Source organism: Mustelus asterias, chromosome 8, assembly GCF_964213995.1.
Source record: "Mustelus asterias chromosome 8, sMusAst1.hap1.1, whole genome shotgun sequence".
In the NCBI taxonomy this organism is placed as follows: Eukaryota; Metazoa; Chordata; class Chondrichthyes; order Carcharhiniformes; family Triakidae; genus Mustelus; species Mustelus asterias.
This window is the reverse complement of record NC_135808.1, coordinates 917,839-938,666: the sequence shown is the minus strand read 5'-3', so window position 1 is coordinate 938,666 and position 20,828 is coordinate 917,839. Positions and strand designations below refer to the sequence as shown.

The 20,828-nt window shown below is 50.3% G+C and overlaps 2 protein-coding genes across 9 annotated transcripts in view; both read left to right on the top strand.

Moving 5' to 3' along the window:
* Positions 1-2,188: 2,188 nt before the first annotated feature.
* On the top strand, positions 2,189-16,652 carry LOC144496737 (serine protease FAM111A-like). Of its 3 annotated transcripts, none has more exons than XM_078217245.1 (5): positions 2,189-2,326; positions 3,518-3,578; positions 6,196-6,256; positions 8,948-9,009; positions 11,592-16,652. In XM_078217245.1, exons 2-5 carry the CDS (start codon positions 3,540-3,542, stop codon positions 13,425-13,427), a joined length of 1,998 nt encoding a protein of 665 aa, XP_078073371.1. In that variant the 5' UTR covers positions 2,189-2,326; positions 3,518-3,539; the 3' UTR covers positions 13,428-16,652. The 3 variants fall into 3 exon arrangements, with proteins under 3 accessions (XP_078073371.1, XP_078073372.1, XP_078073373.1); XM_078217246.1 differs by having other exon boundaries at positions 2,189-2,403; XM_078217247.1 differs by lacking the exons at positions 2,189-2,326; positions 3,518-3,578; positions 6,196-6,256 and having other exon boundaries at positions 8,971-9,097.
* A 3,110-nt stretch (positions 16,653-19,762) lies between these two features.
* Positions 19,763-20,828, top strand: part of mdc1 (mediator of DNA damage checkpoint 1) — a 41,932-nt gene continuing 40,866 nt past the window's right edge. For all 6 annotated transcript variants that reach the window (XR_013498420.1, XR_013498419.1, XR_013498418.1 and 3 more), the window contains exon 1: positions 19,763-20,059. Coding sequence is in view for 3 of the 6 variants with exons in the window: in XM_078217244.1 (XP_078073370.1) it covers positions 19,948-20,059 (112 nt within the window). In the remaining 3 variants the exon portion in view is untranslated. The remainder of the gene's footprint in view (positions 20,060-20,828) is intronic.

The window sequence follows — 20,828 nt, the reverse complement described above, 5'->3', positions numbered from 1 at the left end:
ATGAGTATTTTGCATCTGTTGTTCACTCTGGAGAGGGATAATGGGCTAAATGGCCTAATTCTGCTCCTATATCTTATGGTATCGAAAGCAGGGAGGGGTACTCTGATACAGTTGAACAGATTAGCATTGAGAAGGAGGTGGTGAGAACAGTGTTAGTTGGCTTAAAAGTGGATAAATCCCCAGGTCCAGACAAGATGTATCCTCAGCTGCTGTGGGAGGCAAGTGACGAGGTTGCAGAGGCTTTAATGTGAAGTTTCAAATCCTCTCTGGCCACAGGAGAGGTCAGTAAGAAGTTTCACAACACCAGGTTAAAGTCCAACAGGTTTATTCGGTAGCAAATACCATAAGCTTTCGGAGCACTGCTCCTTCGTCAGATGGAGTGGAAATGTGCTCTCAAATAGGGCATAGACACAAAATCAAGCTGCAGAATACTGATTAGAATGCAAATCCCTAAAACCAGCCAGGTCTTAAAGGTACAGACAATGTGGGTGGAGGGAACATTAAACACAGGTTAAAGAGATGTGTATTGTCTCCAGACAGAACAGCTAGTGAGATTCTGCAAGCCCAGCAGGCAAGCTGTGGTTTGTAAGCCATCCGCAAACTCACAGGAGAGGTGTCAGAGAACTGGAGGACAGTTCATGTGGTATACCATTATTCAAGGGAAGTAGGGAGTAACCAGATGATTACAACCAATAAGTCTAAATTGAGCAGTAGGGAAATTATTGGAAAAAATTCTGAGGGGCAGAATTAATCCTCACTTGGAGAGGCAAGGATTGATCAGGGATAATCAGCATGGCTTTGTCAGGGGGAGATCATGGCCAGAATTCTCTGGCCGTTCATGTCCCACCACAACTGCCAGCGAGGATGGAGAATTTGGCGCTCAGCCAAAATTCCGTTCACTGCAGTGCGACGGGAGAATCCTGGCTGCGAGCGAGGTTGGAGAATCCAGCCTTAAGTCTAACAAATTTGATTGAATTCTTTGAGGAGGTGACTAGGTGTGTAGATGAGGGCTGTGCAGTTAATGTAGTCTGCATGGACTTCAGTGAGGCTTTTGACAAGGTCCAGCATGGGAGACTGGGTAAGAGCACATGGGATACAGGGCAATTTGGCAGGAGACAGAAGGTGATGAATGGTTGAAGATTATTTTTGTGACTGGATGCCTGTGTGCAGTGGTGTACAGCATGGGTTCCTTCCTGTTTGTAGTGTATATTAATGATCACAATTTGTATATTGGAGGTAAGATCAGCAAGTTCGCAATGACACGAAAACTAGTGGTGTGGTAAATGGTGAGGAAGAAATCCTTAGATTACAGGATGACATAGACGGGCTGGTCAAATGGGCAGAATAGTGGCAAATTGAATTTAACTCAACAAGGCAATGAAATACACAATGAACGGTAAGATGCTAGGAAGTACAGTGGAACAGAGGGACCTTGGGGAGCATGCCCAAAGATCCCTGAAGGCAGCAGTACAGATGGTTAAGAAGGATATGGCCTTAATTAGCCAAGGTGTAGAACCTAAGAGCAGGGAGGTTATAATGGAGCTGTACAAAACACTTATTAGGCCACAGCTAGAATGCTGTGTGCAGTTCTGATCACCTCACTATGGAAATCATAGAATCCCTACAACGCAGGAGACCATTCTGCCTATCGAGTCTGCACTGACAACAATCCCAAACAGGCCCTATACCCGTAGCCCCATGTATTTACCCTGATAATTACCCTTTCACTAAGGGGCAATTTAGCAGCACACCTTTGGACTGTGGAAGGAAACCGGAGCACCCGCAGGAAACCCACACAGACACAAGAAAAATGTGCAAACTCCACACAGACAGTGACTCGAGGCCGGAATCGAACCCGGTTCTTGGCACTGTGAGGCAGCAGGATGTGATTGCACCGGAAAGTACACATTTAATAACCCTCACAACATTTAAGAAGCATTTAGATGAGCACTGGAAACGCTGCAGAATACAAGGCTACGGGCTAAGTGCTGTGAAATGGGTTGAGGTTAGTTGGGTGTGAGAGGGCTAGCACAGACACAATGGGCTGCAGGGCCTCTCTGTATTGCTGGGTGCACCGGGTTCATTGAGTCCACTTAGACTCTAACCTTTCACCCTGGCTCCATTGTGACGTTATGATGGGAGCAGGCCCCGCCCACAAACACGTGTTGGAGCCAGTGGCCATTCAGGAGCGGAGGCGGCAGCGCTGACGTCACTGGGTCAGGGCCTGCAGATTCAGGCTTCAGCGCCAGAGACAGAGAGCGGGAGGCCCGGCCTCATACACTGACCGGTGAGACGGGAAGCCAGGCCCGGCTCCCGAGACAGCCCGGTGAGAGAGGCAGGCAGGGACAGGGAGCCGCTGCAGAGACTCCCCACGGGGCGCAGCTCAGCACCGCCTCAATCCCGGTACTGGGAGACCACCTCATCTTCCACCCCCCGCTCTCCCCTCCCCCCTCCCCCCCCCCCGAATCACCACCCCCCCCCGAATCACCACCCTCCCCCCATCACACCCCCCCCCCCCCCGCCAATCACCACCCCCCTGGCACCACACCCCCCGGCCAGCCCCCCCGCCCCCTCCGGCGCCACTCCCTCCCCTCCCTGGTACCCCCCCTGGTGCCATCCCCTGGTGCCATCACCCCCCCTGGTGCCATCCCCCCTGGCGCCACCCATCACCACCACCAACCCCCCCCCTCCCCCCGCTCTCCCCTCCCCCCCCATCACCCCCACCATCATTCCCCCCCCCCCCCGAATCATCACCATCCCCCCCCCCCCCCCCACCCCGCCAATCACCACCCCCCCCCCCGGCAAACCACCCCCCCCCCCCCCCCTCCGGCGCCAGCCCCTCCCCGGTGCCATCCCCCCTGGCGCCACACCCCCACCCCCCAATCACCACCACCAACCCCTCCCCCACCACCACCACCCCCCTGCCCCCATCACCACCACCACCCCCCTGCCCCCATCACCACCACCACCGCCCTGCCCCCATCACCACCACCACCCCCCTGCCCCCATCACCACCGCCCTGCCCCCATCACCACCGCCCTGCCCCCATCACCACCACCACCGCCCTGCCCCCATCACCACCACCACCGCCCTGCCCCCATCACCACCACCACCCCCCTGCCCCCATCACCACCACCACCCCCCTGCCCCCATCACCACCACCTGCCCCCATCACCACCACCGCCCCCCCCACCCCCTGCCCCCATCACCACCACCTGCCCCCATCACCACCACCGCCCCCCCCACCCCCCCATCCCGCCCCCATCACCACCACCGCCCCCCCACCCCCCCATCCCGCCCCCCCACCCCCCCATCCCGCCCCCCCACCCCGCCCCCCCACCCCCCCACCCCCCCATCACCACCACCACCCCCCCTCCTCCCCCATCCACCAATTCCCATTTGGTATTGGAGGAAGTATTCCATTATCCTGTGGGAAGGATGGGACGTGATGGTGCTCCAATCTCCTTTTCCCAATTGTTTGATGTGTCCTCTCACACCGTTTTCATTTTTCTTTCAGTGCTGCCAGACCAAACCACACGATGAGTTCCTCGAGTGACGAAGGCAGCCGAACACCTACGGTACTTCCCTCATTCTCATGATCACGATGTTGTGCTGAACATGACGCCCAATTCAATTAACCCCATCTGCCTGCCCTTGGTCCATATCCCTCTATCCTTGCATATTCATGTGCTTAACTAAAAGTCCCTAAATGCCCCTATTCTATCTGTCTGCACCAGCCTTGGCAGCACGTTCCAGAGACCTACCACTCTCTGTAAAAATCTTGCCCCTCATATCTCCTTTGAACTGTTCTCCTCACCTTAAGTGCGTGCCCCCTAGTATTAGACATTTGAACTCTGGGAAAAAGATTCTGACTGTTAACCCTATCACATAATTTTATAGATTTCTATCAAGTCTCCCCTCAGCCTCCAACACTCCAGAGAAAACAATCCTAGTTTGTCCAGCCTCTCCTTATAGCTCATACCCTCTAACCCAGGCAGCATCCTGGTGAACCTCTTCTGCACCCTCTCCGAGAGCCTCCACATCCTTCCTTCAATGTGGTGACCAGAATTGAAATGTAGATCAGCCACGGGTTTAATTGGAGCTTCAGGGGCTGAATAACCTCCCCTTGTTCCTGTTAAGATAGAGCTGCGGAGGTCAGGAGCATTGATGTGCTCCTGGGATTAGCCCAACAGAGCGTTTGATTGGAAGTTGCAGGCACGCTGCAGGAACAGGGAAAGGCTGGGATTAGGATTGGTCTCAAAGTCTTGGTGGAGATGTTGGACCAAATGGTTCCCTTTTGCCCTGTGGTATAACTGTTTCATATTTTTAGTGTGTACCTCCCTGAGGTCACACTGAAAGCTAGTCTGTCGTGGGCTTCCTAATTTATTCCAGGTAGCTCTTTGCCTCATTGCAAAGGGCACATGTCTACGAAGGGTTAACGGTATTTGGAGCTCCACAAACATCACTCACTCCTGATGAGGGGATGATTTGTCACTGTGTCTGATTTAATTTGTTAATACCAGCACCGTGGCTTATTCTTTTAAAACCTTCGAGTAACAAAGCAGCTTTCTTTTTTAAAAAAATCACTGACTGTATCGTCCTCCTCCAGTCACACAGTCATTTACTGCACAGAAGGCAGCCATTCGGCCCATTGGGTCCATGCCAGTACCCTGCGGAGTGATGCAATCCTAGTGGTAGTAATATCACTGCATTGCCTCGATCAAAGCAAAGCTCAAGAAAGGGTTCTTCTCTGGAGGCGAGGGTATGTTTTCCACCTCTGTCTCAGTGGAAATTCTGATCTGCCAGTGTCAGCTGATGGAAGCACAGGCCAGTGATGGGCTGAATGGCCTAATTCTGTTCCTATATCTAATGAACTTATGATAACGTCCATAGCAGCTTAGCACCAACTTGTCCGCCAGTTGACTGAGGTGTTCCGAGGAAATATTCTGTGATCCCGCAGTCCCGTGCTTATTGCCCAGGTCCCACAGGAATTGCCAATTAAATGTCTGAAGAGCAATCTGCTGCCATAGCCCTCGCTCATTCCCTTCTGCTCTGCATTCAGGTCCAGTGTGAGGCATACCTACTGGGAATTGACAACCAAACCCTGCCATTGTATGGGGTGGTCCCTAGCTTCTTAATGCATGTGTGTGTTTTTAAAATAAATGTAGCATTGGAAAAACTGGAATCGCGCCATGCAAAACCACCCCAGAAAGCAGCCTGACTTTCAGCTAAAGTTAATTATTTCCAGTAATTTTGGCAACTGGGGCCATTTTAAAATTTCTTAGGGTTGAGTTAAATTGGGCTGTTTTAATTGGTGTGCTGTCTGCATTTGTATTGTAAATTATGTTAGTAGGGCAGCACAGTGGTTAGCACTGCTGCCTCATGGTGCCAGGGACCCGGGTTTGATTCTGGCCTCGGGTCATTGTCTGTGTGGAGTTTGCATGTTCTCCCCGTGTCTGCGTGGGTTTTCCTCCGGGTGCTCCGGTTTCCCCTCACAGTCCACAGATGTGCGGGTTTTGCTAAATTGACCCTAGTGTCAGGGGGATTAGTAGAGTAAGTATGTGGGGTTACGAGAATAGGGCCTGGGTGGGATTGTGGTCGGTGCAGGCCCGATGGGCCAAATGGCCTCCTTCTGCACTGCAGGGATTCCTTGAAACTTATTTCCGAGTGCAGTGCACCATTGGCAGTGGTTACGTCTGAAGTGGGCTGCTAGTACTCGCTCTTGAGACCTTGTTGAATTGCTCCTTGGGGGAGTTATTGAGGGGCTGCTGGCTTGAAGAGCCACGCTCCTCCGAGGGTCAGGACTTGGCTGAAGAAATAAAATCAGAAAATGGTGGGAAAACGCAGCATCTGTGGAGGGAGAAACCGAGTTAATGCTTTGAGTCTGCAGAACTCTTCGGGAGAAAGTTTGGATGCTGGGGAGGATCCCTGGTAACAGGGATAATAAAGGTGCAACCCTAACTCGACGCTTACTGGTTTAATCTGATGTCATCTGCAAACCCTCTTTGTGAATTTTACTTCACATTCCTGGCCAATTCTTTAGTCTTTGCAAACATGATTTATATTTCCTTGGAAGGATCTCACAGACTGACACAGTTTAATGGCCCGAGATCTGTAATGTTGCAGTGAAATCTGTAAGCTGGGCGTTTGGGACCAGATCCCTGCTGAGTAACAAGTAATCCTTGTCTTCTGCAGCCCCAAGACGCGAGTGGCCCCAGAAAGGATGGGAACCCTCTACAAAGGAATGTAAAGCAAGGTATGAGATGATCCTTGGTGGTGGGAAATCTGCGAGTGACCAGCTTGGCGGGGAAAGGGGGCAGGGGGGGTAAGCTGAACTGAGCTACAAGGGTGAATTAAACAATGGCTGACAGCTGGCTCTGACAGTCGTTAGTATCACCATTGGTGCATGGAGAGAGGTGAAATTTCCGTGCTAAGGGAGGTGTTTGGTAAAACTCATCTTCTGCGCTTGCTGTTATTAGCCCTCATTTGAAAGCACAATTTATCAATTGAAATACATTCCCTTTTAAAATTCCTTAGTTTATATTGTTTTAACAGCTAAGTTCTTCCCACAGTAAATATAAATGTTGCCACAGCCCCAGAAGACCATAGAGGTCCCCTTTGAGAGAGAGCTGACTGCTGATTTAACCTGAAGTCACCACACCTCAGGCGAGGGACAAGCTTGCGAGGGGGGGGGGCTTCTGAATATCCGCTGCTACGGGAATTGAACCCGCGCTGTTGATGCCGCTCCGCATCGCGAACCAGCCAACTGAGCGAACTGACCCTGAGGGCATCAATATAGTGATGTATCGTTTCCATCTTTGGAAAGAAGATTTGTTTTTGCTGTTTCATTTCTTTTTGATTTTTGCTGATCCCACGTTCTCCGAGATGGCTCCTCCAGCCAGGTGCAGGAACTTGGCAGGACAGGTTGTACATCTTTGGCTCACCTAATACCCTCCAAACCAGGCAACATCCTGGTAAATCTTTTCTGTAACCTCTCCAAAGCCTCCACATCCTTCTGATAATGTGGCGATCAGAATTGAACACTATATTCCAAGCTTAATAATTCTGCAAAATAGGGGAGGGTGGGGGGAGTTGTACCCAAGCGCCTGTTATAATTCATATACAGCCTGGTGTGGTATTATTAAGTCATGTAAGCAATGGGAAGGTTCTAAAGTTGATTGCTGGGTTTGTACTAAGTTTGATTCTCAGACAGTTAAGACTAGCTAAATCCTATAATTGGCATCAACATCCTCGGGTTAGTGAAGGGTGTTGGGGGGGGGGGGGGGGGGCGGAGAATCACCTTCTCCTGCCATTCACTGCCTTGCGTATTAGGCAAGGGCAAGGTTTCGAATAGCAATGCTTTCTCTATTGTCGAATCACTTGCACAGAGTTGACCGGACTTGTGCATCCAGACCAGGGCTTGGGTGGGGTGTGGATCGGTCAGCTATCTCCGAGTGAGTTAGCTTCCAGGTGAGGGGCTATGAAAATTAAATCATTGTGGAGCCCCATGTGGCTCATGGGGCGACCCGGTGGCACAGTGGTTACCACTGCTGCCTCAGCACCAGGTTCAATTCCGGCCTCGGGTCACTGTCTGTGTGGAGTTTGCACGCTCTCCCCATGTATGTGTGGGTTTCCTCCAGGTGCTCCGGTTTTCTCCCATAGTCCAGAGATGTGCGGGTTAGGTTGCTTGGCCATGCTAAATTGACCCTTAGTGTTGGGGATTAATGGGGTCAGTGTGTGGGGTTACAGAAATAGGGCCTGGGTGGGATGTGGTCAGTACAGACTCGATGGGCCGAATGGCCACCTCCTGTACTGTAGGGATTCTATGACATCCTTGACTGTACAGCACCCCTCGTATCAGGAAGACATTCCGAAAGCACTCAACAGCCCGTGATTCATTTGTCTGCAAAGTGGCACCTTTATCCGTGCAGTACCCCTGCAGCATTGTATTGGAGTACCAGCCTTGGCTTTACACCCCCAGCTCCCAGAGTGGAAAGGGAACCCACAACTGTTGACTCGGGAGCTTTCTACCAGTTAAGATGTGGCCCCTACAGAATCCCTACAGCGCAGAAGGAGACCATTCGGCCCATCGAGTCTGCACCGACCACAATCCCACCCAGGCCCTTTTCCTGTTACCCCACACATTTACCCTGCTAATCCCCCTGACACATGGGTCAATTTAGTATGGCCAATCCATGGTGTCACTGGCTTGGCCAGCATTCCTAATGACCTTGAACTGGGTGCCCAAGCACTGAAGTCACAAGTGGGGCCAGACCAGTAAAGATGGCAGATTTCCTTCCCTAAAGGGGCAGTAGTGAACCTGGTGGGTTTTTCTGACAATCAATGGTAATTTCATGGTCGTTACTGAGACGAGTTTTATATTCCAGCTTTTATTAATTGAACTTCAATTTCAACAGACCCTGATGGTAGGCACTGGATCAGTGCTCCCCAAAGACCTGGGTCGCTGCATTATTAGCTCAGTGACATTCCCACAGGGTTACCATGGGGAGGGGGGAAACTGTTCAGGACTGCCACCCTTGAGCAATACCCTGCAGGAAGTGGGTGTAGAATCGGAGGCAGGTTAGTCTGGGTGGTTGTTCAGTGCTCACTTTGCGATACTCTGGGGTACAATGGCCATTTTATTTCAGAGGGCAGTGAGCTTGTGGTAATTGAATGCTAATTTTTGCTAAGGTTTTGGAGGGTCAGTGTCTTGGGGAACCGGGGAAATGTTGGAATTCAGGAGCCAGCTGCTTTTTGCAGTGAGAAATGTCAGGTAGATGTTTTAGCATGGACCGTTGTAAACTGATAAACTGCAATATTAACCTATTCCCCCACAAGCCAGCTGTGTATTTCCAGTCTTTTCCATCCGCCTGTGATTTCCAGCATATACAACTTTTCAACACTTTATATAAAATAATTCACGTTTCTTTCTGCTTCTTTCTTTCAGAATCGGATTGCCTGGTTCGATTTGCCTTGTCTGGGGCTGAGAATCATTATCCGACCTGTCAGGTAGAAAGTTATAAATCCTGCGTCGCGACACTAGCTCAGCTTCTGCTCCAAACTGTCCTGGGCTGCCTGTGCTGAATATGATTAAATTGTGAGTGTGAATGAACCAGCGGAGCACAGGGCTGGAATGCTGCTGCTGCGGAAGGTTCAGGGCACAGGGAGAGGCCACTCGGCCTGTTGTGTCTGTGCCATCCAGGAATCGAGCCACTCAGCCAAATCCTCTCCAGTGTTTGTTCCCTCGGCCTGCTGCGGGGTACACCACCTGAGGTGCATTTCCAGCCACTTTTGAAATGAGTTGCGTGTGAGCAGGAGTAGGCCATTCGGCCCCTCGAGCCTGCTCTGTCATTTAATAAGATCCCGGCTGATGTGATTGCAACCTCAAATCTCACATCCTGCCTGCCCCGTAACTATCTCATTTCACTCGTGCTCCCCCACCAAGAATCTATCCACCTCTGTCTTAAAAATATTCAAAGACTTTGCTTCCAACCCTTTTTCAGGAAGAGATTTCATCGAATCATGGGATCCCTACAGTGCAGAAGGAGGCCATTCGGCCCACCCAGCCTGCACCGATGACAATTCCACCCAAGTCCTATCTCCGTAACTCCATCTTCCCTGCTAATCCCCCTGACACTAAGAGGCAATTTATCATGGCCGATCAACCTAACCCACGCATCTTTGGACTGTGGGAGGAAACCCACGCAGACATGGGGAGAACGTGTAGACTCCACACACTGACCCAAGCTGGGAATTGAAGCTGGGTCGCTGGCGCTGTGAGGCAGCAGAGCTTACCACTGTGCCACCGTGCTGCCAAAGATTCCCAACCATCTGAGTGGAAAAAAATTCTCCTCATCTGTTTTACATTGGTGACCCTTTATTTTTAAAGTGATTTCTCCCCACAAGAGGAAATATTCTCTCCACATCCACCGCCTGAGGGTGGGGTTTCTGCCCTGTGCAGTTGATGTTCTGAAGATCTCTTGCTCTTTGCTGCTTCGACTAAAGCTGAAATTAGGGCACTTTGGCCAGAGGGTTTTGGGGAGAAATTGGGCAGGGAAAGTCACGGCAGGCTGTCTGGCTAGAGCTTTCATCATCTGTGTCTGTGGCTTGCAGACAGCCAGTCATTGCTGTCAGTTGTGGTAGATCAGCAACCGGTGAAGGGAGAGTGTTGGAATGGCAGGATCCTCCGCAATGGTGGTTAGTCAGTGTGCAGTCTCCAGGACAGAGGAGTCTGCTCATTGCTCTGTGACCAGGCTAGTGAGCTACAGATATACTGACTGGTCTCTGACACTGGACAAGAGGGTCTTGATGCTGGTTATCATCAAAAGGAAAGCAAGTGTGCACTGGGTGAACAGAATAGTGGTGGGTTGTGAATTTATTCTTTCACGGATGTGGCCAGCACTGGCCAGGCCAGTATCTTCCCATCCAAGTCACTCATCATCCCGACTGGGAAATGTAATGCCATTCCTTCACTGTTGCTGGGTCAAAATCCTGGAGCTCCCTCCCGAACAGCATTGTGGCTGTACCTACGGCAGTTCAAGGAGGCAGCTCGCCACCACCTTCTCCAGGGGCAATTAAGGATGGGCAATAAATACTGGTCTAGCCAGCAACACCTCATCCTCCTGAAATAATTTAAACTCATTCTACCACCATCACTGAACCCCCTTCTTTCCAACTATGGCTAACATCCAGTGTATCTTTGCACAGTGGTTAGCGCTGCTGCCGCACAGTGGTTAGCGTTGCTGCCTCACAGTGCCAGGGACCCGGGTTCGATTCACGGCTTGGGTCACTGTCTGTCCGGAGTTTGCACGTTCTCCCTCTGTCTGAGTGGGTTTCCTCTGGGTACTCCGGTTCCCTCCCACAGTCCGAAAGACACACTGGTTAGGGTGCATTGGCCGTGCTAAATTCTTTCTCAGTGTACCCGAACAGGTGCCGGAGTGTGGCGACCAGGGGATTTTCACAGTAACTTCATTGCAGTGTTAATGGGAACCTACTTGTGACACTAATAAATAAACTAAAACTGCTGGTCTTGCCAGCGATGGCCATGTCAGAAAAAATATCATCTTAAACATGACAACCTGACACTGCCTCACACTTAGGCCTGTGATGGGTCACCACCTCTGCACACTAAGGCCTGTAACGACTCACCGCCCCTGGAAAATTAAAGGTTACTTGGATACTAAATCATAGAATCCCTACAGTGCAGAAAGAAGCCATACGGCCCATCGAGCCTACACCAACAACAATCCCACCCCAGTCCTATCTCCATAACCCATCACATATTTACCCTGCTACTCCCCTGACACTAAGGGACAATTTAGCATGGCCAGTCCACCTAACCTGCACATCTTTGCACTGTGGGAGGAAACCGGAGCACCCGGAGGAAACCCACGCAGACACGGGGAGAACGTGCAGACTCCACACAGACAGTGACCCAAGCCGGGAATTGAACCCGGGTCCCTGGAGCTGAGGCAGCAGTGCTAACCACTGTGCTACCGTGCCAAGTAATTGCTTAAGGAATCGTAGCCTTGCGCATTGGTGAAAGGAAAGATGGTGTCAAATGCGTGAAATATAAATTTCTGTCCCCACAGATGAAAAATGCCAGGGGCAAGAAGATAACTGAGTGTAACCCATGGGGAGAAAACAAACTCCAGCTGGGCAGCTATACGGACGAGTACAGCCCAAAGAATGGGAAAATTCTCAGGAATAAATACAGCAACAAGAAGTGTGGAGTGCAGAGCTTCCAGAGAAGAGAGTTCACTTTCAGTGTGTGCGGGGACCCGGATAATATACAGTACGTGTTCACTGCGGATCCGAGTGACACCTTGCTGCTGGCCCTCAGTACGTCCTGCGACTTTGAGGAGAAGGTGAAGAGTGACAACACCATCCTTGCCTACGGCGAGGGCCCGCTGAAGGGTTTGGTGAACCTGGATATCCTCTGCTGCTACCTACCCCAGCACTCCCACTTCCGGCTGCTGTTCCTGCGCAGCCAGACCCGTGGCGAAGGGGGGGGTGGCGAGCGACTGCTCCCTCCCGAGTACCCGCGCAACAAGAGCCACGTTCTCTTTTACGTGGAGCCCAGTGGCCGGCTGGCAGGCAATGCGGCCCAGCGCATCGTACTCGCTGACCGGATAGCCCAGGGGCAGACCAAGCTCTGCGTCCTGGGCTTCGAGGGCGAGACCATTCGCGCGGCGCTGGCCAATGACGGGCGCTTCGATGCCAAGATCGAGGATGACACCCACAAGTTGCTGGAGAAAGTGGACCCGCCCAGGAAGATCCAGTTCAACAATGGGGTGGACGGGCTGCACGGCCGCAGCTTCCAGATCGAGATGAGCGGTCCCAGGAAGAAGGCATGCGAAGACGGCAGGAGCCCCAAGCCGCGAGCCAGTAAATCCGCAGAGTCGGCCGCGCCCATGTCCAGGAAGGACCCGGACGGGAAGGTGTACGAGGCTGGCCGCAACCTGCTGCCCAAGTGGCACCAGGAGGGCCGCCGGGCCTCCCTGTCTAAATTCAAGCAGTCGGTTTCCCGGAACGCAGAGCTGGCCAAAGTGTCGGAGAGGCAGTACCTGAACCGGCTCCACCAGGAGGCCCTGTCGTCTGTGCCAGCCAGGGCTTTCCGCTGCATCTCTGACCGCCTGTCCAGTGTGGGCTGCATCACCTGGAAGTCTTTGAGCGGCCAAGGCAGCGGCACCTGCTTTGTGCTGCGGGACCGCTACGTGCTCACCTGCTACCATGTGGTGGAGATGATCGCCGAGAGCGTAGCTGCGTTCAGCAGCTGGCCCGCCCTCATCCGCGACAGCGCCGAGGTCTTCTTTGACTTCGAGGAGGAGGGCCAGAGGGGTCAGCCGCTGAGGCTGACGGCCTGGCTGGAGATTTACGACCAGGCACTCGACTACGCCGTCCTGGAGCTGGAGAGCTCGCCCGGAGCGCTGGGGCTGATGGAGTGCTGTGCCAACCCGCAGAGAACAGGAAGCCTGTACATCGTCGGACACCCCGAAGCAGACAAGAAGAAAATCTGCCCTTGCTCGGTCGTGACTGGTGACGAGAATGCAACTGGCAACGCCGCGCAACTTCTGGAAGGCTTAAGATCCACAATCGCCACGGAAGACACCGAGGATTATACACATGATACGGTCTTGATCGCGAGTCAAGCTTTCAATAGACTGAAACATTCCAATGCAATCACGTACAAAACAGAATTCTACTACGGTGCGGCGGGGTCGCCCATATTTGACTCTGAGGGGTCCCTGGTTGCGTTGCACTGTGGCGGTGAGACCTACAAGAAAAATAAAGACCCGGAGAAGTTCTACATCGAACTGGGAAGACCCATCACGCTTATCGTCCACGATATCATTAGCAAGAGCGACAGTGCCACAACGGAAAAGACAAAACAAATAATCATCGCGCTGCAAAACACTCTGAAGTGAGATGCACCCGGCCAGAGGACAGGATCGAAGAGATGACACTGTGAAGATGATAAAGAAAGGAAGTGGGAAGGGGCTGCATACTGGCCAGGAAAGTTACACCAGCCGAATGGAAAAGGTACAGATGAATCTTTTTTGTTTTTGAAAGGGGCCCGGCTGAAGAACTAACCCATTGATCCCGTAGTTTGCTCGGAATGCAGAGATGTGGCCAGCGGCCATGAGCTTGCATATATTTTCTGGGGGTGCTGTTTGGGTCATAAATATGCAGCAACTTCAGTGAGATCAAACTGGACACCTACCCAAGGCTCAAGACTGGAAATGTTTCAGGGGTCTGTTTGTGGGGGGAGTGCGGGGTGGAATGTATAATGGGTGACTTTTTTTTAAAAAATTATTATTTACAAGGCTTTGCACGAACTGTGGGAGCCTCGCTATTCGAAGTATTAGGCTGGAGTTAGGGAAAGGCTGATAGAAGAGGACATCTTTGACTTAGCTCAACAGCGTCTTATTTAGCCAAAATCAGTGCAGAGCAGCCTCTGCATGTCTGTAATCCTCGTTTCTGTAACAACATCCCCCCACCGCTCCCATCCTCAGCCAAGCAGCCGACCGTTTGAAAGCCCGGGTGGATGAGTGTGTTTGTGGGGACCAGTGATCGCAGCCAAGGCCCCCTTCCTTTCCTTACTGGTTTTCCGACATTGGCAATTGGGAACGAGGGTCCTGGTTTCACTTACTTCCTCCCCAGCTTGGGTGCTCTGGCTGGCTTTAGCCCGATGTTCCTACTCGGCTCACAGACTCCGGGTCCCAGCTGCAGCCTTTGACCCATGTGACACGCTGAGCTGTCAACTGGAGAGCTCGGATTTTTTTTGCGCACCAATAAACAAAGATTTAAATTTAAATAGCATTTGGCAGATTCTGGACTAAATGTGAGATTGTGTTGATAAGCGATGGCTGTATTTCCAGATTTCTGAGTCAGATTGCTCAGTACATGCCATCACGGCCAATTTCGAAAGCCCAAGCTTAACCAGTTTGCGCTGTCCTTTCAAATGCCTTCTCGCTGATTGTCGAGATTTAAACCGGCGGTGCCCTTTCTAAAAGTTTTTTTTTGGTGCATTGGAGGGGCGATCGAACCAGATCAGACGATTCGAATGCTATAGTTGTTGGGCTTTCAGTTTCGGCAGCTGGTTGGAAACATTGGCTTTCTTATTCGGGGTTCCCCTACCCTAACCTCCAAAAGGACTAGTGTTTTCACTGTGCCAGGGAAGATTAGCACTGCTGGGGCAGACTGGCATTTCCAGAAGCAACTTGGCCAGTGACTGAGCAAAATACAGAAGACAAATGGATGGATTTGCTTGTGCGTCTGCTGAGGTCCCTTTACAGGATCTTTTGAAAGAAGAAATGGCAGGTTGCAAAGCTGAGTTCTGACACAGCTCTGAAAATGGTCAGAGGGCCTTGCCCCCCCCCCCCCCCCCACCTCCCTCTCCCTTTTGCAAGCCGTCCCCATTTTGATAGTCTTATTTGTGCTGTATCTGCTGCAGTGAAACATTTCCAGCTGGGTTTGTGCAGAACAAGAAAGATTTAAAGACAAAATGGTGCCACACTTCAATATTGAGATGCGAGCGTTGGACTGGGGTGAACACAGTAAGAAGTTTAACAACACCAGGTTAAAGTCCAACAGATTTATTTGGTAGCAAATGCCACTAGCTTTTGGAACAGGCTGTCCCTTCGTCAGATGGAGTGGAGAAATGCAGCATTGCACCTGACGAAGGGACAGCCTGTTCCGAAAGCTAGTGGCATTTGCTACCAAATAAACCTGTTGGACTTTAACCTGGTGTTGTTAAACTTCTTAACCACATTTCAATGCCATTGTATCTCAGTATTTTTCTCTCCTGTGCATTTTCTCCATGTCTTGCTAAACTCTCTAAACGGGACCGCTGTCCCGCTTCTCACTATAATTTACTCTTAGATGTGCAAGGAAGATTTTCCATTGACGTGTGGAAGTGTAAACATTTATTCTACGATTTATTAACAGGTTATGGAAGAAACAACCTGCACCATTTTTGTTTGTTTGTTCGAACTCTGTATTGCTGCTCTTTCACTGCCTGCTTGCGCTCCACGATTTTATCAAACCCGGTTTAAAACTATTCCGACTGAAGCGACTGACATGGTTTTGTTTCGATTAAAAGGATCCTGCTAGTTCTCGGCTTGCTCCTTGCTTGTGCGGCAGCCAGAGATTGGGAGCTCGGTGAGCTGTGTGACCAGTATTCTCCAACACCCACATGTATGGACCTGTTAACCGCAATCAATGGAACACAATTAAGAGTGGGGAGACTACTCGCCCTTTCTCTATCTCTCTCCCCCTCACCCCAAACCATCACCATCAACTATAGGCGATGTAGTAACTCCACTACAGGTCTTTACTTGAATCAACCAAGTAAGCATGTATAAAGAGGTCAAATTCTTAGCCTCCTCTGACCTGTGCCACATTGTTTGGTATGTTTATCAAGAACCCATTGATTTTATTTCTTTGTATTTCTGGAGTGCTCCAGTATCTAACCAGCAAGATCACAAAAAAATGTAGCTTCTTCCCGCAAATCAGAACATATAGAATTAGTGCACATTGACACAATATTAATGCGGGGGTTGGAATATTTCCTCAAACAGTAAATAGAATATTCACTAAAGCCCTTGGCCAACTTTCCCGAGTGGATGTTATTCCTGTGTTCTTTTATGACGGCAGACAGACGAGCTGTGTGTGCACATCCTGTCCCCTCGCGTGGCTTTGACACAAGTATGTTTCAGTATGGGAGGGATGGGGGCAGTTGTCTAGTGGCCACTGCATGAAAATTTGGTTAGTTTCAAATTAATTTTCCTCCTCCTATCCTAGGGACCCATTGCAGCACTGCTCCCGTTGCTGTGGTAACTCTGCGGCTGGTGGAACCTAGTCTCAGGTTCAGAAAATGAAGTCTTTTTATTTCTGGACCAGGTGGCTGACATGGGGAGAGACAAATATTGAAGAATATATGAAATAGCTAAAGTTCCATATTTTCTTTATGTAAAAGGAATGGAATAAACCCCCCCCCCACACTTTATAAACATTATAGCTCAAATGGTGCTTGCTGAGATTTCTTTAGTGCTAGTATTTCGATTTGTTACAAGTATTCATGGATATTCCATAATTCTGCTCCTAAAGTATACACATGTTGGTCACAATAAAAATATTTCCTGGTTAAACTTACTCTTGTCTTTTTTTCTTGAAAAGCAACTAGTCAAATGGGGGTTATGTGGTGTGGTAGAGGAACTTGAGCATTGGTTTGGTCATGAACTTCAAACACTGCTGTAATACAGGGAGAAGCAGTAGCTCATTTTTTATTCATTTGTGGGACATGGGTGTCATAGAGGTTTACAGCATGGAAACAGGCCCTTCTGCCCAACTTGTCCATGCCGCCCTTTTTAAACCCCAAAGCTAATCCAAATTGCCTGCATTTGGCCCATATCCCTCTATACCCATCTTATCCATGTAACTATCTAAATGCTTTTTAAAAGACAAAATTGTACCCGCCTCTACTACTACCTCTGGCAGCTTGTTCCAGACACTCAGCACCCTCTGTAAAAAAATTGTCCCTTTGGACACTTTTGTATGTCTCCCCTCTCACCTTAAACCTATGCCCTCTAGTTTTAGACTCCCCTACCTTTGGGAAAAGATATTGACTATCTAGCTGATCTGTGCCCCTCTATTTTATAGACCTCTATAAGATCACCCCTCAGCCTTCTACGCTCCAGAGAAAAAAGTCCCAGTCTATCCAGTCTCTCATAACTCAAGTCCCAGTGGCAACCTAGCAAATTTCTTCTGTACTCGTTCTAGTTTAATAATATCCTTTCTATAATAGGGTGACCAGAACTGTACACAGTATTCCAAATGTGGCCTTACCAATGTCTTGTACAACTTCAACAAGACATTCCAACTCCTGTATTCAATGTTCTGACCAATGAAATCAAGCATGCTGAATGCTGCCTTCACCTGTGACTCCAGTTTCAAGGAGCGATGAACATGTACCCCTAGATCTCTTTGTTCTATAACTCTCCCCAGTGCCCTACCGTTAACTGAGTAAGTCCTGCCCTGGTTCAATCTACCAAAATGCATCACCTCGCATATTTCTAAATTAAACTCCATCTGCCATTCACCAGCCCACTGGCCCAATTGATCAAGATCCCGTTGCAATCGAAGATAACTTTCTTCACTGTCCACTATGCCACCAATCTTGGTGTCATCTGCTAACTTACTAATCATGCCTCCTATATTCTCATCCAAATCATTAATATAAATGACAAATAACAGTGGACACAGCACTGATCCCTGAGGCACAACCCTCTACAACTTTCGCTGGCTGGCCAGCATTTATTGCCCATCCCTAGTTGCTCTTGTTCAGAGGGCAATTGAGAGTCAACCACATTGCTGTGGCCCTGGAGTCACGTAGGTCAGACCAGACAAGGACGGTAGATTTCCATCCCTAAAGGACATTTGTGAACCAGATGGGTTTTTCCGCCAATTGACTGACTATAGGTTCATGGTCATCAGACCAGATATTTTTATTGAATTCAATTTCCGTCATCTACTGTGGTGGGATTCAAACCTGGGTGCCCTGAACCACAGCGATGACCATGGGCATAGGAAATAGGAGTGGATTTAGGCCATTCAGCCCCTCCAGCCTGCTCTGCCCCTTCAGTAAGATCATGGCTGATTATTTCAGTGCTATTTTCCCACACCATCCCCTTGGAAATATATTGAATTTTTGTCTCAAATGTGCTTGTTTAATGAGTCTCTGCAGCCCTCTGGTGGAGTGAATTCCAAAGATTTGCTTGCCACCTTAAGTGAAGAAATTCCTCACCTCAGTCCTAAATTGCCTATCTTCCTGATTCTCGACCCCCTGCAGCCAGGGGAACTACCCTTTCTGTCAAAAAGATTGGGGAACTATCCTTTCTGCAACTACCCTTTCTAAACTCTAAAGAGTACAGACTCAATTTTCCCAATCTATCCACAGGACAATCTTGCCATCCCAGGCATTAGTCTGGTCAACCTTGGTTGCACTAACTCAATGGCAAGCATATCCTTCCTTAGTTAAGATACAGCAATTAAATATATATATTTCAAGGGTAGCTATTGACGAGGATGCTGGGAGAACTTCACTGCTTTTGGGTTTGGAAGGTGCTGCCAAAGGCGTCTTGGTGAGTTCCTGTACTGCATATTGCTGATGATACACACGGCTGTCACTGTGTCAGTGTTGGAAGGAGTTAATGTTTGTGGATGTGGTGCCAATCAAGCGGGGCTGCTTTGTCCTGGATGGTATCAAGCTTCTCCAGTGTTGTTGGAGCTGCACCCGTCCAGGCAAGTGGAGAGCATTCCATCTCACTCCTGACTTGTGCCTTGCAGATGGTGGAGTCAGGAAATGAGTTACTCGCCACAGGATTTCTAGTCTTCGACCAGCCTGTGCAGTCACAGTATTAAGATGGCTGGTCCGGTTCAGTTTCTGGTCAGTATATTTGTGCCTCAAGACACATGCTTGATGCAAAAAATGTCCACCTTGTAGAAAAACAATGGAGATTGCAGCAAATGCACCAATTGCTGAGGTGTCTATTGTGGGGCAGGTGTTTGCTGGGCTGGCATTGGGAAAGCTGCCTTGCAGAGTCCAGGGTAACATTACCACGTGATGGGGCTGCCCCTCTCCCCACCCCCAGGCTGGGGCCCCGCGCATGCGGGGACGGCAGGACTGTGACAGTTGGGAGCCGCGGGAAAGAATGTGAGGGAAAGGATACGGTGAAATAAATAAATAAGCACTGACCTCCGTTATAAAGAGTACCAAGGGGCAGGGAAGCAAAATATAAAAATTATAAAGCCGTCTGGCCGGTTTGGCGGGAGAGGATCAAACAGCTGCGCCGTTTCGAATGGACCAATGCGGAGAGGCGGTCTCCTGAACTCGGCTGTCGCCCCGCCCTTCCCCGGCTGCGATTGGTCATTCGCTTTGACAGATGGGGCTTTCTACCAATCGCGCTCTGCTCTGGGGGCGGGGATGATTGATGCGTTCGGGGAATGGGCGGAGCTAAGGAATATTAGCGCATGCGGCTAAGGGGAACAGGCCTGGACATTAGCGCATGCGCGTAAATTAACGGCAAGGAATCGGGAACATCGGCGCAAGCGCATAACGGGGAATGGGCCAGGACATCCGCGCATGCGTATGACGGGGAACTGGCAGGGATGGTGTCATCGGCGCATGCGCAGAGGGCAAAGGCAGGCGAACGATGACGTCAACGCATGCGTAGAAAGGAAACAAATGGGAGTCTTGACCGCGCATGTGCATGGGGAGGGGGGAACAGCAAAATGAGGGGGAGGGGCAGAAAAAAAGAAGTGGTGAAGTTTGGAAGAAGTGTCCGGCCTGGGGTGACAGAGAGTGGGCAGCAGCGAGTTCCTCATGGAGATCTGTCCTTCTGAGCTGGGGGCAGCGTGTGTGAATGTCTGAGCTGCAGAGAGGCCATGGACCAGACGCAGCTGCTGAGCTGGGAGGCTGAGGAAGAGCTGAGAGACTCTGATCGCCAGGCCAGGGGCCGCCTCAGGGTGTTTGCAGGCAACCAGGGAGCTGAGACTGGTGAGGGAGACAAGCCAGCCATTCACCCACTGGGCAGTGCATTGGGCTGGCCAGGGGCTGCACTCAGGACACCCCCTCACCCCCCAATACAACAACAACAGTGTGGACACTGGAAATCCACAATCATAGCTGGAAAACTGTCCCTAACTGTTTGAAATGCTGTTTATATTGTCCTATGTTGGATGTTTTTCAGTGTATCTTCACACCCACAGTTTTTTAATTTTTGGCGGTACGATGGTTAACACTGCTGCCTCACAGCGCCAGGGACCTGATTTAGATTCCGGCCTCAGGTGACTGTGTGTGGAGTCTGCACGTTCTCCCCGTGTCTGCGTGGGTTTCCTCCGTGTGCCCCGGTTTCCTCCCACAGTCCGAAGATGTGCAGGTTTGGCGGATTGGCCACACTAAATTGCCCTTTAGTGTCAGGGGAATTAGGTTAAATATGTGGGGTTACAGGGATAGGGCCTGGATGGGATTGTTATTGGTCTATACTTGAGCTCAATGGCCTCCTTCTGCACTGTAGGGATTGTATGATTCTATAAATATTGTGGTGGAAGGATTCCCAAGCTGATTATCAGCCCATTTGAAAAGCTTACAAAAGAAGTACTTTTGAGGTGTTGTCGCTGCTGTCCTGTAGGAAGCACGGCAATCAGTTTGTGCACAGCAAGCTCCCACAAGCAGCACTATGGTAATGACCAGATAATCTGTTTCTGTGATTTGAATTGAGGGAATAATATTGTGAAGAACACTGGGGTGAACAGCCCTGCTCTTC